This window comes from Lithobates pipiens, unplaced genomic scaffold (genome assembly GCF_037356315.1).
Source record: "Lithobates pipiens isolate NorthernLeopardFrog02 unplaced genomic scaffold, aLitPip1_a1.2 Scaffold_27, whole genome shotgun sequence".
Taxonomy (NCBI): Eukaryota; Metazoa; Chordata; class Amphibia; order Anura; family Ranidae; genus Lithobates; species Lithobates pipiens.
The window spans coordinates 73,200,031-73,215,609 of NW_027507788.1; the positions used below are offsets into that span (position 1 = coordinate 73,200,031).

Here is a 15,579-nt window from a genome sequence, read left to right on the forward strand (position 1 = left end):
TAGTCAAGGGTCACTGGTTCAAATCCCAACCACGACACTACCTGCCTGGAGCTTGCATGTTCTCCCTGTGCCCGCGTGGACCTACTCCGGTTTCCTCCCACTCTCCAAAGACATACAGGTAGGCTAATTGGCTTCTGTCCAAGATTGGCCCTAGTATATGAATGGGGACCTTAGATTGTGAGCTCCTTGAGGGTAGGGACCAATGTGAGTGTGCAATGTTCAGGGATAGGGGTAGACACTCACTCAGGATGGACTGGGGTCTTTATTCAACCTTACTAACTATGACACATTCCTCTACACTGTATAGAGCACTGGGACATGGATAGCTGCAAAGCTAAGGAGTAATCATCACATAACATGTGACATCTCCCTACTAAACCATTCCCCTTTCATGTTGGTCCACTCTTTCTTTCTTTCTCTCTCTCTCTCTCTCTCTCTCTCTATATATATAGATATTGTGTGCAGACTTATAATTGTTACTCAAGGCTCTGATGACGAGGACATCCTCGAAACGTGTTAGCCCACCTTTTGAATGTTTGTCCTTGTATGGGCATGCCTGTTTTTAAATACAATTTTTTCATGTAAATATGCTGTAAACCTGCTTTTATGAATACGTAGATACTTTGTATATACTTTTATAATTTTTTTGAAAATAAACTGTATACATCTTTTTATCAAAGCGTCAGATCACACGCCTTCCATCTTTTCACCTTCACCTGTCTCTTTTTGGACCACCCCTGGTCAGTTTAGGCAGTGGGACACACTCAATCTTTTGTTAAATTCACTGCCTTTGAAAGTACTACCACCCTATACCAGCAGCGCCTTCACAAGCTTTGTTTATATCTACTTGTCCCATGGGCAGCCCCCAGCAGGTTTCACAGTCCATGTGGGCAAGGTAAATGGGGTGCATGGGGCAAAATGATCGATGGGATTATTGATCATGTCACATGTGTCAGGGTCTTTCACATGCCTCCAGCTTGTTCAGCAGCTGCCAGCTCAGAGCTCAGCGAGTCAGCGGGACAGGTCCTCTCTTCCTCCTTCTTCTCCAGTGACCTCCCATCCTGGGGATGGCAGTGGATGATGCTGCTCAACCCAGTTGACAGTTACTGTACTGTACTGTCTGTCTACTCTGCAGCCACCAGTCAGCAGCGGGGTGCCAAAAGATCTGACCGCGGCGCTGAGGGAGTTGTAGGCTGGCTACGCTGCTCTCCAGACTGACTCCACCCACTGGGAGCATGGAGCCTGAACACGCAGCTGCGGACTACAACTCCCACAAACAGCGTCGGCCATCACGTGACCGACGTCACCTCCTGGGCTAGCCCCATACTCGAGGCTCAGAGAGAGACTGTCAGGAAAAGTGAGTGATTGGCGGACATAAGGACAGCCGCGGCGACATTTCAGTAAAAAAAAAAATAAAGAAAGAAAAATTCCATAAAAATATCCCATAGTTTGTAGACGCTATAACTTTTGCGCAAACCAATCACTATATGCTTATTGGGATTTTTATACCAAAAACATGCAGAAGGAAAAATATTGGCCTAAACTGGTGAAGAAATTCGATTTTTTAAATTTTTTTTTATTAGGTATGTTTTATAGCAGAAAGTAAAAATAGTTTTTTCTCTTCAAAATCTGCATTTTTTGTTTATAGCGCAAAAAAATAAAAACCACAGAGGTGATCAAATACCACTAAAAGAAAGCACTATTTGTGGGGAAATAAAGGCATCCATTTTATTTCGGTACAACGTCGCATGACCACGCAATTGTCAGTTAAATTAGCTCATTGCTGTATCGCAAAAAATGGCCTGGACATGAAGGGGGTAAACCTTGCGGAGCTGACGTGTGGTTAAACTAAACTTCTTACTTTCCTGTGAAAGGCAAAATACAGGTTTGGTCACTTTTGAAAATCCAGAAACATTTCCAAGAACACAACATCTCTGGATCAATTCCTCAAAACTATCGACTGTCCCTGGAAGACAAGAACAGCTGCCAACTATGCTAAAAGGCAAACCCTAAATTCCCAAGTTATTATGAACAATCACTTCCAGCTTCTATTTCCAGACTCACAATACAGTCCACAAAGCTCAAGCAAACAGTAGAGAGAGAGAGTGAGGTTTTCCTGCAGATAAGCTCAGCAATCCTGACAGACAGGTTCTCCGCAGGTGTGCGTGTTACATGAGAACAGGGTGGGGAGTGGGTACTGAGCTATTGCCTGTAGGTGTGGCATACACTATAATAGAACAACATTCTCCAGCCTGGGACTTCAAATTCTGTATCTCCTAGCACGGCACAGCAGCAACAGGAAAACGACCAGAGAAGGCCAGCGGCTGGGAGAGTAGGAAGGTTACGTTGGTTGGTGACACGACAAGCTGAAAGTCATGGCCAACACTATCGCCAAAGATCAGGTATGTGGGATGCAGGGTGACAGCTCAGTGTTTCATTGGAGGCTGCTTTGTGTATATCTTAAGCCTATGCAAGTCCATCATAGATTCTCTTTGCAGTGTATACTAGAGTTTATTTCACCTACTAGTTTATGTTCTTAACAGTTTGTTAGTGCCTTGTGTATCAGTACTTCTTGGACTCTTTAGGTATACCCTGAACACTTGTCCTGAGAATTTTTTATTTTTTCCCTTTTTACACTAAGGCAATTTTCAGGCGATTTAGCGATAGAAAAAGTGCTTGAAAATTGCCCCCCATTCATTGCAATGAGTGATTTTACACTGGTGTGCTTGCAGAACATAGGGTGGATTGGGAGTGCTGTATACAGTGCTTCCAAAATGCCCCTGCCCATTCCAATGAATGAAAAGCGCTTCGGAAGCGCCGCAACACAGGAGTTTTAAACCTCCTCTTTTTTTTGGGGTGAAAAGCTAGCGTCTGAAGAGCGCTGCTTAAACAGCAGGAAAGCGCTGCTAAAATGAGTGGCCTCAGTGTGAAAGGGGTCCTAGTGTAAATAAAAATGATCATGGGCAATACTCTGCTTTATAGTTTGCTATCAAAAGCTGGTGTAGGTGTCAGTTTGTATGTGGCAGACGATCTTTTGCTTTTCCGTTACAACAGATTTTTTTACTCATTAGTTGGATTTCAGCAGAAGTGCAGCATTGATTTAAAAAAAATGTATTACAGCATGCCAATTCTTAAAGTGGGGTACCCCCTAAAAAAAAAAAAAAATTAAAAGTCAGCAGCTACAAATACTGCAGCTGCTGGCTTTTAATAATCGGACACTTACCTGCCCCAGGGTCCAGCGATGCGGGGGAACGAAGCCCCCCCTCGCTCCCCGCTCCGCTCGCGGCGCCGTCATGCATACTGTGGGCACCCGGCTGTGGCTTCACAGCCGGGCACCCACTGCGCGAGCGGCGCAGGGCGCCGTGATACGCCGTACAGTCACCTGGGACACATGACAGGTCCCAGGTGAATGTGCGGCGCGAGGGGAAGTGATGTCACCAGCCTGGGCAATGAGGAAGGCAGATTACGAGGGACCCCCTAGAAACCGGTATTTAGAGGTGAGTAAAAAATTTTTTTTTTGCCAATTATTTTTTTTTTATTTTTTTTACGAATTTTAAGCACTTTTAATTTTTTGGTGGCAACACCACTTTAAGGGCACCTTCACATCTAGTGGTGCTTTATCATAATAATTTTTTTCTGGCCGCTAGCGGGATGCTTTTAAACCCCCCCCCCCGCTAATGGCCAAATAAGGAGTTAAAAGTGCCGCTACTGCGGCGCTGCCCATTGATATCAAGCACCGCTCCTACAGTGCTTGCAGGACTCTTTTGAGTGTCCTGCCAGCGCACCACTCCAGTGTGAAAACCCTTGGGCTTTCACATTGGAGTGAGAGGAGAGGTGCTATTTTTAGAGCTATAGTGCCTGTAAAGCGTCTCAGTGTGAAAGTGGTCTAATAGAGGTGTGTGTGTGTGTGTGTGTGTGTGTGTTTTGCCCCTTTTCTTTTATGGTGTTCTGGTCAGTAAGACTCGGTTAACACTTATGGAAAATGGATGCAGGCTCCCGGCATCCAATTTGCATGACAGGAGAGTGACTGGCTTTCAACTAAGCCGATTCACACATCTCCCGGGGTGGCTACGGGCCGCACTGTGAAAGGGGTCCTGCGCATCTTTAACTTTATTTTCATGTCCGATTTTTCATGCAAAAATTCAGACTTGATGCACACCAGAGAACAGGGACACACCGGCCCTCTGCTGTGAGCCATGGCTGCATCTAGTGTGAACCCAGCCTAAGTCTGTTTTCAACAGAGCAAGCTGTCCTTCAGACATGCCATACAGGTGCATTTGCCACTGACTGAGGTGCTTATAATGAGCAACTTTTATTAATTTTTATGTAAAACCTTAATCCCAAAAGGGGGGATGCTAACATATTCAAATCTGCTATTGCAGCTAATGCTGGTGTTCTATCCAAAAATGTCCACCTATCAAATACTGTCCACCCCATACTGTGCAGGCGCAGCGCTTGTGCAGTACGGAGCACAAGGAGATTCATAAAATCTCAGAAGATGAAAGGCGCCTGCGCCGTGAGTCCAGGTGCAAGCCCCACCAACCAAGTGGACCTAGGGCTGCACATAGTTGGAGGGCCCCTCGTGGGCTTGCTTCGCTCGGCACGGCCTCGCTTCACTCGGCTCTTTTTTATATTCTGTCCCCACTTGGATGGTGGGGCTTGAACCTGTACTCATGGAGCAGGTATTTTCGGAATCTGCTTGTCAGTACACAGCTGACACTATCTGACTGGGGACAGTATTTGACAGGACATCGGCCATAGATGGATTAAAATTAAGCCAGTTCAGAAGGGACTGCATGAATTTTAGAGCCATGTGTGGCCTCTGCACTTCTGTTCAACTGCCCTATCAGATAAATTTGCTCAATCAGTGGCTGCAGTGCTAGTCTGTGTATTCTGCCGGAGTGGAGTCTCACCACTGTTTAGAATGTAATGGTGCCACGGAAAGGATTCCCCCATCCACCTTCAATGTATGGCTATGGGAATCGGTTTGTTTCCCCATCCACACAAAAAACTGAATCATGTATTGTAAAGCTTTGCATTGCCCTCCCCCGACTGATCATGCTGATGTCCAAATGTGCCTCCTGTGCTCATTCATTCAGAGTAGAAGTACTCTAATACAGGCAGTGTGTTATTGGCCAGATCACCAAGGGAAAAAATGAGCACTAATGCAGCCAATGAGTGGCAAGCTATATTACATTTTTGGGGCTTAATACTGCTTTAAGGCAAAGTCCCAGAAGATGTTTTAGATACACTTTTTTTTTTTTTTTTTTTCGTCACCGCTGCCTGTTTGGCTTTTTCTGTTAGGACCCTTTCATATTGGTGGAGTCTGCCAGGGGATCTCTCCGATGATCACTGCTGAGCAGGCAGATGACCGGTCTGTGTCCGCTCTGCTGATGCAGAGCGGACACAGCCCGCTATTCTCTCCAGAGCTGTTGGCTGGAAATGGACTGCCTGTCCATTTCCATCTGTTTATCCTACGATCTGTCAGATGGATGGGAACGGATCCCCATCCATCTGATTTTTAGCAGACAGGATTGGATCAGTTGGCAGCGGGTGTAAGTGGACATCTTCCACTCCACAGAGAGCAATGGATGATTCGATCGGGTCCACCTGAAAACTGATAGGTGGACCCAATCAGTTCATTGTTGTGAAAGGGGCCTTAAAGAGCTGAACAAAACTAATATTTCAGTCACACCTTAGTGTCACTGTTCTGGAGGACCATGTTGGTAAGAATTCAGCAACTTAATCTGCATACATTATGAAGAATTTGGTTCAGTAGCAAATGATTGCAAGGCTCAAGCTTGGGAATCCCTGAAAGATTTGAGACACTAATGGCATCCACCCATAACTGATTTATTCATTTGTGATTATAATAGTCTTTTATATAAATAGATCTTTTATGAGCAGATAGATTGTGTTGGTAGAGCAATGTCCTATTCTCAAGCTTTACAACAGTAAGGGCCGGTTCACACTGCAGGCGATGCGAGGCGACACCGACTTGCCTCGCCGCGACCTGCCGCGACCTCAGCGGCAACTTGCAGATGACTTCTGTATAGAAGTCAATGCAAGTCGCCCCGAGGTCGCCCGAAAGTAGTACAGGAACCTTTTTTCTGAGTCGGAGCGACTCGAGTTGCTCCTCTCAGAACGGTTCCATTGTACAGAACGGGGGCGACTTGTAAGATAGCGGCGAGGCGAGTCGTGTCGCCTCGCATCGCCCGCAGTGTGAACCGGCCCTAAGCCTCCTTGTAACCTTACTGCAGGAAATCTGAATATTAATCTTTTCAGTGAGGCTGCACCCACACTATGAGGGGTAAACTGCTTATTTAAGTCTAAGGTAGAGTAAAGCTGGCCATACATTATACAATTTTATTGTTCAATTATCTTTAACTATGTAGTGCAAAGGCCTGCCTGATTGCATACAAAATTGAAAGTGTTTAGATGTGACCTCCTATTATATGGCTTTGGTAAATCTAAAGGAAAGTTGTAGAAGAAAATTGTACAACGTATAGCCAGCCCAAAGCCCCGTACACACGATCAGACTTGGGAAATGCTTGATGTCAGGCTGTTGGCAGTAAATCCGACCGTGTGGGCTCCATCGGGCAATTGTTGCCTGACTTTCTGCCAACAAATGTTGGCTAGCATGTCTTCAAATTTTTTCCGCCAACAAATGTGTGTTGCCGGATTTTCCGATCGTGTGTACACAAGTCAATCAGACAAAAGTCAAAAGTACAAACATTCAATCGGAAGCGAGGACGAGCCAGAAGCGGTCAGTCTTGTAAACTAGTGTTCGTAATGGGGCATTAACATTCGTGACGTACCAATTCATTTGATTCATATCTCCAAATGCAGCGCACAATTCTCTCCTTCTTTAATGGGATAATAATGAAGCTGCTTTGCTGGTGATACTGATGGTGTTCTTGCAAACAAATTTTCAAAGGCTTTTTTTATTCTAGTGATAATAATAATAATAATTTATTGCCAAGTTACAACAACACCATTATCCCGTCATTTTTTAAGATCAAAGATACAACCATGTTGGTGTCCCTTGTCAATTTTACATTGTATTTTTTAAAATGTAACTGCCTACTCCCAAACTGTCATTTGGAGGCAGAATCCCGTACCAATACGTTGCCCTTTAAGAGGCAGCGGGGGCGCGCGACGCCAGCGGCACACCCTGAGAAGGTCCATGAGTCGGGCCATGGGTCCCGCGGACTCTATCACCGTGGGGATACCCGCGATCGACTCACGGGGAAATGCTAAAGTAAACAAGCAAGTAAAGCCTAGCAACAGTGTCACTGATCTCTGCTCCCTGTGATTGGAGCAAAGATCAGTGATGTGTAAAACACAGCCACGCCCCCACAGTTAGCAACACGCCCCTAGAACACACTTAACACCTACACTGCCACCTAGTGGTTAGCCCCTTCACTGCCAGTGTCATTTACACAGGAATCGGTGCATTTTTATAGCACTGATTGCTGAATAAATGACAATGGTACCAAAAATGTGTCAAAGATGTCTGATGTTTCCGCCATAATGTCGCAGTCACGATAAAAATCGCTGATCGTTGCCTTTAAAAAAAAAAATAAAAAAGTATTAATAAAAATGCCATAAAACTATCCCCTATTTTGTAATCGCTATAACTTTTGCTCAAACCAAGCAATAGATTATTGTATATTTTATTTTAACCAAAAATATGTAGAAGAAACTGCCTAAACTTTAAAAAAAAAAAAAACATTTATATATTTTTGGGAGGATATTTATTATAGTAAAGTGTGTGTGTGTGTGTGTGTGTGTGTGTGTGTGTGTGTGTGTTGCAAAAAAATATTTAAAAACCGAAGGAGTGATCAAATGCCATAAAAAAAGGACGTCAATTTTGTTTGGGAGCCACGTCGCACGACCGTGCAATTGTCAGTTAAAGCGACGCAGTGCTGAATCGCAAAAAGTGCTCTGGTCAGGAAGGGGGTAAATTCTTCCGGGGCCGAAGTGGTTAAAAAAGGAAAATTTAGACATGCTATCTGCCAATAGAACTTAACCAAAAAGTGCAATCTATGCATCCAAAAATATAGAAAATATAACAAATCCTTATTCAACCAAAAAATAATGTCAAATAAATAACTCCAAGACCAATAAATAACGCTTTATCTCCTCTGATTCAGCAACATGTCTGGTTCATGAACACCCATTCAGAAACAAACTAAAAAGCGTGAATCAACACTCACCAAACTTCTACTAACACAAAATTGGCAGAAGATGCCCATAGGGTGGCGCTAAAGAGCTGAAAAACCACATAGTACGTCACTACATTCGTAATTGTTGCCCAACATTTGTGTTATTGTGACAAGTTTGAGACAATGCCCTTCGGACAAAATTCCACAGTTTTGTTGCCGGAAAGTCTGATCGTGTGTACTTAAGAGTACTTTTGCACTAGGGTGCTCCGGCTATGAACCCTGTTCCATTCTTGCTGATGTCAGGGCCTTAAACCCCTAAAGCATGGGGGGGGGGGGGGAGGGAAGATGTCTCTGGGACCGATCTATCAGCACAGTAGATTGGGTACATAAATTTATTTTTGCATAGCCCTTAGACCTAATTGAGCAGTTAATCCTCGCAGTGTGGCAACAGTCCCACTGCGAGGGAGAATTTTCAAGTCTTCTGGAGTTGGCCTTTAGCACTAATGCCTCGTACACACGATCAAACAATCCAGTGGAAAAGTCCGGCAAACTCAAGTTCGCAGGACAATTCCCCCCATCCCCCCCGTGTGTAGGCTTCGGCAGACTTTTTTACCCAAAAGTCTGGCGGACTAAGAGTATTTTTGCACTCCAATCTCTCCGCCGGACTCGCTTTTCGGCAGACAGTACGGCCGTGTGTGTGCCAGTCCGCCGTACTTTTGAAATGAGCGGACTTTTCCCGCGCGGAGAAAAGTCTGCTCATTTTGAGCGCGTCTCCAGGTAGCCAGCGTAGGGGTTCCCCTTTAAGTTCATACCAGGTGACGGGGCCAGCGACACCTCCTTCGCTGGCCCTGGCTACCTGAAGACGTGCTCAAAATGAGCAGACTTTTCTCCGCATGTGTGGGTGAGTCCGTTCATTTCAAAAGTACGGCGGATAGTCTGGCGGACTTAGTACGCCGTATTAGTCCGCTGAAAAAGTGCTGTGTGTGGGCAAGTAGCTCGTTCGGAAAGTCCACCAGACTAAGTCCGCCGGATAGTCTACTACGTGTGTACGCGGCATAAAGCTGACCATACACTATGCAACTTTTAGACAGTTCAAAGCACTTTTACTTACTTCATCCTTCACTCCTGCGGGTTTTTCTGAGCTACCAGACTTGTTCCTGTAGTCTCTTCTCCCCTATGCTCCAGTGGTCTAAAGTCCTCTGACATTATTAAGACTGATGCACTAAAACTGATTCGAAATATGATTTCAAAATGAACACTGTTGGTCGGCAGAACGCAATGATTACTAGCGTCTATAGTTGCTGGCTGCATTCACATGTAAAACATCCGACAGGCTGGTTCTACCCAGATTGATCGCTGGATACAGCCAGCCTACTCAGAAATGGATCGACTCTCATCTGGTCTCTGCTGACCCAGCCAAGATTCGATGTCCAGCTTGGGTAACTTTTTTTTTTTTTTTTCTCGGGGGGGGGGGGGGGGGGAGCAGCAGCCACCAGTGGGGCACATATTGGATGGAGGTACAAAGTCATAATAGAAATGCAACAGATTTATCATCAGATAATCTCACAGTGATAGTTCTCTGCTTAGTGGTTGCTTCCAATGCCACTTGAACCCCAGGAGGCAAGCTGAGTCATCCAAGCTGTCTAACCAGGAATAGAAAGGGCCATCACACTGCTTTCCGGGCCTTCATCCCTGGGTGCATACTGGATCGTTGTGCCTATTTAAAGTGGTCCACATCCCTTCTCAATTACGTGACAGACCGTTGTGTTGAACCTGCCTCAATCTAGTTAATGTCACCAGTAACAAATGTGCAAAAACAGACATTTGCAACACAGAAATTGGCCTAGCAATCACAAACATTCACCAGCAAAACATAAAGAAGGAGCTGCAAAGGATCAGCATACATTCGCATGAAGCGACATCTAGAATTAGAGTACAGGTGCATTCATACATTTCTCGCCTTTGGCTTGTACTGCTGCTGGCTGCTTTGAATATGAGACAACTGACCCAGTCCATGATCAAGTACCTCTATTGATGCTATTTGAAACCACACTGCAGCTGCTAGGCTTTGAGTTGTTTTATGTTCTCTTTTTTTTTTTTTTTTTTGACTGGCCCTTTGTGTTTGCTTGCTAAATGCAAAAAGTATTTTATTTTTAAATTTAAGAAACATGGGTGTTTTTTGCATACACCTGCATAGACAGGGCGAGGGATTCACATGAAATGCCAAGGTGATTTTGCAAAGCATGGTCTCAATTCAATTTTGAAGAAGTACCCAGCTATTTATTTATTTAAGCCTCCTTTAAAAAATTGTCTTTTGTAATATATAGAGTGGAAAAGGGTAAATATATTGACGATTCTAATGGTCTTCACTTCCTATCCTGAATAGTGATGGACGAACTTCCGATGGGGCGTTTCGCGAACGTGCCCAAATGTTCGGACCCCATTCACTTTAATGGCAGGCGAACCTTAAAAACCTCCAGGTCATATTTTCAGCCACAAAATACTTACTAGCTGTGTACACATAGTCCTACAACATGGACACTGACATACCAGAAGTATTAAGTGAATCTGGGATCGACAACGACAAGCATTCTATTTTTTTTTTTTTTTTTTTTTTTTTGTCAATTCAAGACCGCATGAAGGCCATGGAGGAGAGGCAAGGTCAGGCCAGGGCAGCGCAGTCCTGTGCTTGAGCCCCTGACCCCTCCCTCTGCCCGGCCCTTGCCTCCACTGCGGTGGTCCGGAGGTGCCAGTCCAGTGCTGATTCTCAGCCATGGTGCTGGCACTGCCTGCTGATTGGCTGCACCGCGATAGAGACTGAGCACTGACAGCTGCACTGCGATAGAGACTGAGCACTGAGACCACACGAGCACTGAAATAAAGAGCACTGATATCAGCAACTTGCTGCGGGACCCAAAAATATGACACCATTCAACCTCTTCAAACAGGAGGGTATGGGCATATAGTACGGTGTGCTTTTTTTTTTTTTTTTTTTTTTAAAGTGAGCGAAAGGTAGAAAAAGTCTGTGTGCTAGATGAGATAGATATCTCTATCTCATATATAGATGTCTATATATCTTTTATAGAGTTATGCATGTACATGGTCTACTGGTCACATGTGTTGAATTCCTCCGAGATCCATGCCTCATTAATTTTTATAAATGTGAGGTAGTCAACACTTGTGAGCTAGGCAAGTACACTTATCGGTCACGATTCCCCCCCCCCCCCGTTGCGCTGAACGTCCCTTTCGGACAGGACACTGGACGAGGGGCAAGCCACCAGTTCCATTGCAAACTGTGCAAGCTCTGGCCAGAGGTCAAGCCTACCCACCCAGTAGTCCAGGGGTTCATCACTTCTCAGAGCGTTCACATCGGCCGTTAACCCGATGTAGTCGGACACCTGCCGGTCTAGGCGTTCCCTGATGCTGGATCCAGAGGACACCTGTCGATGGGTCAGCTGAAAGAATGATCTCATATCAGAAGTCACCAACACTTCTTCAAACCGCCCTCTTCTTGCAGGCGCTGTTGGATTGGTACCCACAACTCTTTCTCTGGGAGTGGGAATTCCTCCTCTGCCAGTGCACACAAAAGCAGAATGCAGCATTTCTCTAAGCAAGGCCTGGAAGTGCTCCATTCTGACATTCTTCTCCATTCTGACAGCCCTCTGTGATGGTGGTAACATTTCCGCCATTTTGTGTTTCTACCGGGGATCTAAATACGTTGCCACGTGCGTACAGGTAGTCGTTAATTGCACGTTTCTGCTGGAGTAGCCTATCGAGCATATAGAAGGTTGAGCTCCATTGCGTCTGGCAATCACAAATAAGACTTCTGACCGGCAGATTGTGTCACCGATGAATGTCAGCAAGGCGAGCCATGGCCATGTAAGATCTTCTGAAATGGGCCGAGATTTTCCTTGCCTGCCCCAAGATGTCCTAGACCCCAGGGTATTTGACAATAAATCGCTGCATGACCACGTTTTAAGACGGGTGCCATCCATGGCACGTGTGTAATTTTGCCCTGTTTCAATGCGCTAAGTAGATTAGCACCATTGTCACACACCACTTTACCAACGGTCAAATTGAGCGGTGTTGGCCACTGATCTGCCTGTGAATGCAAAGCTGAAAGGAGTGCAGGGCCAGTGTGGCTCTTGGCTTTCAGGCACGGAAGACTCAGCACAGCATGGCAACGTCTCACCTGGCATGTCAAATAGGTTCTGGGGAGCTTGGGCGGCGCAGCGGAAAAGGAAGAGTCAGCCAAGGAGGAGAGGGAGGATGGAGGAAGAGGAGGAGAAGAGGCAGGCCTGCATGCAATCCGTGGCGGTAAAAACAAATCTACACGAGTGCCACGGGTTACATGCTTGACGGCCGTCAGAAGGTTCACCCAGTGGGCAGTAAAAGTTATATACCTTGTATATAAAGTGAGGAAAAAAATGTGCTAGCCACAAACCACAAATAAATAGCTGCCAGCACCGCAGACTTACTGCAACAAACAAAATGGTGAAATAATAAAAAAGGTGCAGCGCTTAGATTATATAGATAGATGACAATATCTATATAATCTTTTACCAGTTTAAAAAAAATATATAATAAAATACAATCAACTTTATTAGTGATAAAAAAAACTCATAAATTAACACTATTAATGATTCTATGTTATAGATAACACTATATCCAAATATACTAAAAAATGTTTTTATATACGTTTATCCACTAAAGTGAACGTGTTAAGAGTCCATAAGTGAAACAATATGGTGACAAAGTGCAATATCTTGAGAAGTTATAGTGACTTCAGTGAATGCTTTGCAGAAATCCATCACCACTTGAGAGGAGGCTTACAAGATGTTATGGACCCAGTTAGTATACCTAGTGAGTGACACAAGGTTATTGATGTAAACCCACACGAAAAAGCTGGCAAACTTGTAACTTCTCATGGGTACCAGAGTAGACAGAGATGACCCAAAAAAATAGATGAAATGGCTATCCACCTTTTGGGGTGACTGAGGACAGAGATTCTTCCATGTTTATTATAGGCCAAAAAGAAAATACAGCCTCATAGTGAAATACCGCTTAAAACTTTTATTAACATTTAGAGGAGAAGTAGAAGAGGCTGGACGGTGAGAGCCTGGAGTGTGGCTTTGTGGGTTCCGTTGCTCCCACTGGGCTCGGTGATGGCAGCTCATGTGCCTTCTTAAGGCGGTCGTCCCTAGGTGAGTGTTGGGCTTACCGCGACTTGTGCGTTGACTGCAAATATTGCAGATGGCAACACTATTTTCAGCAGCGGACACGTTAAAAAAAAGCCCACACTGCGAAGCCATGTGCCGGCGTCCTGGGAGCACCAGATGTGACCGTACATGGTTGATGCCTCGCTCCTGATACATTAACAGTCTGCTTTGTCCCTCCTGTGCAATGTAGGTTCTTCCTGCTTCTCCTCCCTATCTGCTGGTCCATATCTCCCTCTGAACTCCCCTCCTCTTCCTCTCTTGTGGGCACCCACATGACATCACTAGACACATCATCATCGACATCACCTTCCCCACTGCTATAATTACAGATCTCTGAGTAAGCAGCAACACCGGGGACCAACCTCATTGGGCTGATCTGGGTACTGTCGTCAGACTGCTGAGTGGCAGTTGTTGCTACCTCCTCTTCCTGATCCAATGCCAAGAATGGCTGCGGATCAGTAAATAATTCCTGTAACTTAAGCGGAGGGTATATGGTGGTGGTAGTGTCTTTGGGGGTGCACACAGCAGAGAGTGAAGAGGGTGCAGATTGAGAGAATGAGGAGGGTGCAGAAGAGTAAGGCTGAGTGAGCCACTCAACCAAGTCTGGTGCGTCCTTTGACGTAATTGAACGCACCTTCTGCAATTTGACACTTTGGCTCAAGCCTGTTGCTTCTGCTCTACCCCTACCACCCCTGCGGAAGGGCCTGCCTCTTCCTCTGCCTGTCATTATTTTTTTTAAATGACCCTGACAAAAGTCTCTGGAGAAGTGCAGTATATGTGGAAGAAGGTATATAACACCTCGCTTCAATGTGTAGTTTTGGGGGGCCACTGGTCTATCACACCAATAACTTTTTTTCTAATTGCGTTTGTCACTCTTTGTAGTATCACTGCAGAACCGCTCAGCAGTTGCAATGCTGCACAGTGGAAATGCACTATACTATGCTTTCTATATGTGCAAGTATTTTATACGTGCATTACACCCCTATATACTGCACACCAAATGGTACACCTATACCAATCCTTAAAAGGACCTTTGTGGACCTAACAGTAGCTAGTGAATTGCAGACTGTCCCTGCTCCAACACCAAACTGTCCCTACACTGAGAAACGACAGCTGCAGAATCGGTCAGCAGCACTGCAGTGCACTATAATATACTTTCTAAGTGTATTACAACCCTATATACTGTACACCTATACCAGGCCTTAAAATGACCTTTGTGGACCTAATAGTAATAGCTAGTGATTACTGACTGTCCCTGCTCCACACAGCGTCCTTTCCCTACACTGACAAAAGACAGAATGTAAAATGGCCGCCAGATCAGGTCTATTTAAAACGTAGGGGGTATGTCCATGTGCTGAAATGTCTCAATTGGCTGTCCTGTACCCCATGATGCATGTGTCATGGGTCAGTTCTTCACAATGTAAACGAATATGTCCGCCGCGAACAGTGTCAGAAGTCCGCCGGTTTGGCGAATCGCGAACGAGCAAAGTTTGCCACAAACCGACCACCGGGCGAACCGCAAGGCCATCTCTAATCCTGAACACATACCATGAAACACTTAAATCTCCCCAATGGTAAGGGTCCTTTTCACATGAGCTTTCTGATCGGTTCCACCCATTTACAATACAAGGATACAAACATAAACCAGAACATATACATGGGGGAGGGGGGAGCACACGTCATGGTTTCATCGTTTGGAGGGCTGTAGTATGGAGAGAAAATTGGCAAAAGTATTGTAAAATTAGAAATCTTGTGTGTGGGAAATCAAGGTATACCATCAAATAAAAATGGGTATCCAATGTAATGAACCATGCTGAAGGAGGGTTAAAAACTGCAATAAAGACACATACTAATGCCTTAGTATATGTAAACATGTTTTGAATACAGGGGTAAAGCCTATGGCCTTATCGGAAATCTCCCCCCAAAAAAGGGAGGGGTGTCAAAGAGTAAGGGTGTGGGAGGGATAGTTAAGGGGAGAAAAGGAGGGGGAAAGACCCCCTGGCATGCTACATCGTGGTTATCCAATGCTATGCAGACCCAACATTGAGGGTAAAAGTCAGAGATGTAATGCCCTGTAGTTGGGTTGTAAGGAGCAACATGGCATTTCAATAAAAAAAAAATCTTCCTGCAGCTTAAAGGGATTCTGGAGGCAGCAGTATCACCTCCTGCTGAATGACTGACACACTGCTTTA

At 45.1% G+C, this 15,579-nt stretch overlaps 1 protein-coding gene across 2 annotated transcripts in view; it reads left to right on the top strand.

Annotated features, from left to right (window-relative positions):
- Positions 1-2,207: 2,207 nt before the first annotated feature.
- Positions 2,208-15,579, top strand: part of TRPM4 (transient receptor potential cation channel subfamily M member 4) — an 864,058-nt gene continuing 850,686 nt past the window's right edge. The window contains exon 1 of one of the 2 annotated variants that reach the window (XM_077457078.1): positions 2,208-2,402. In XM_077457078.1, the coding sequence (XP_077313204.1) occupies positions 2,376-2,402 (27 nt within the window). In that variant the 5' untranslated portion in view covers positions 2,208-2,375. The remainder of the gene's footprint in view (positions 2,403-15,579) is intronic. The other variant, XM_077457079.1, reaches the window with a different exon arrangement.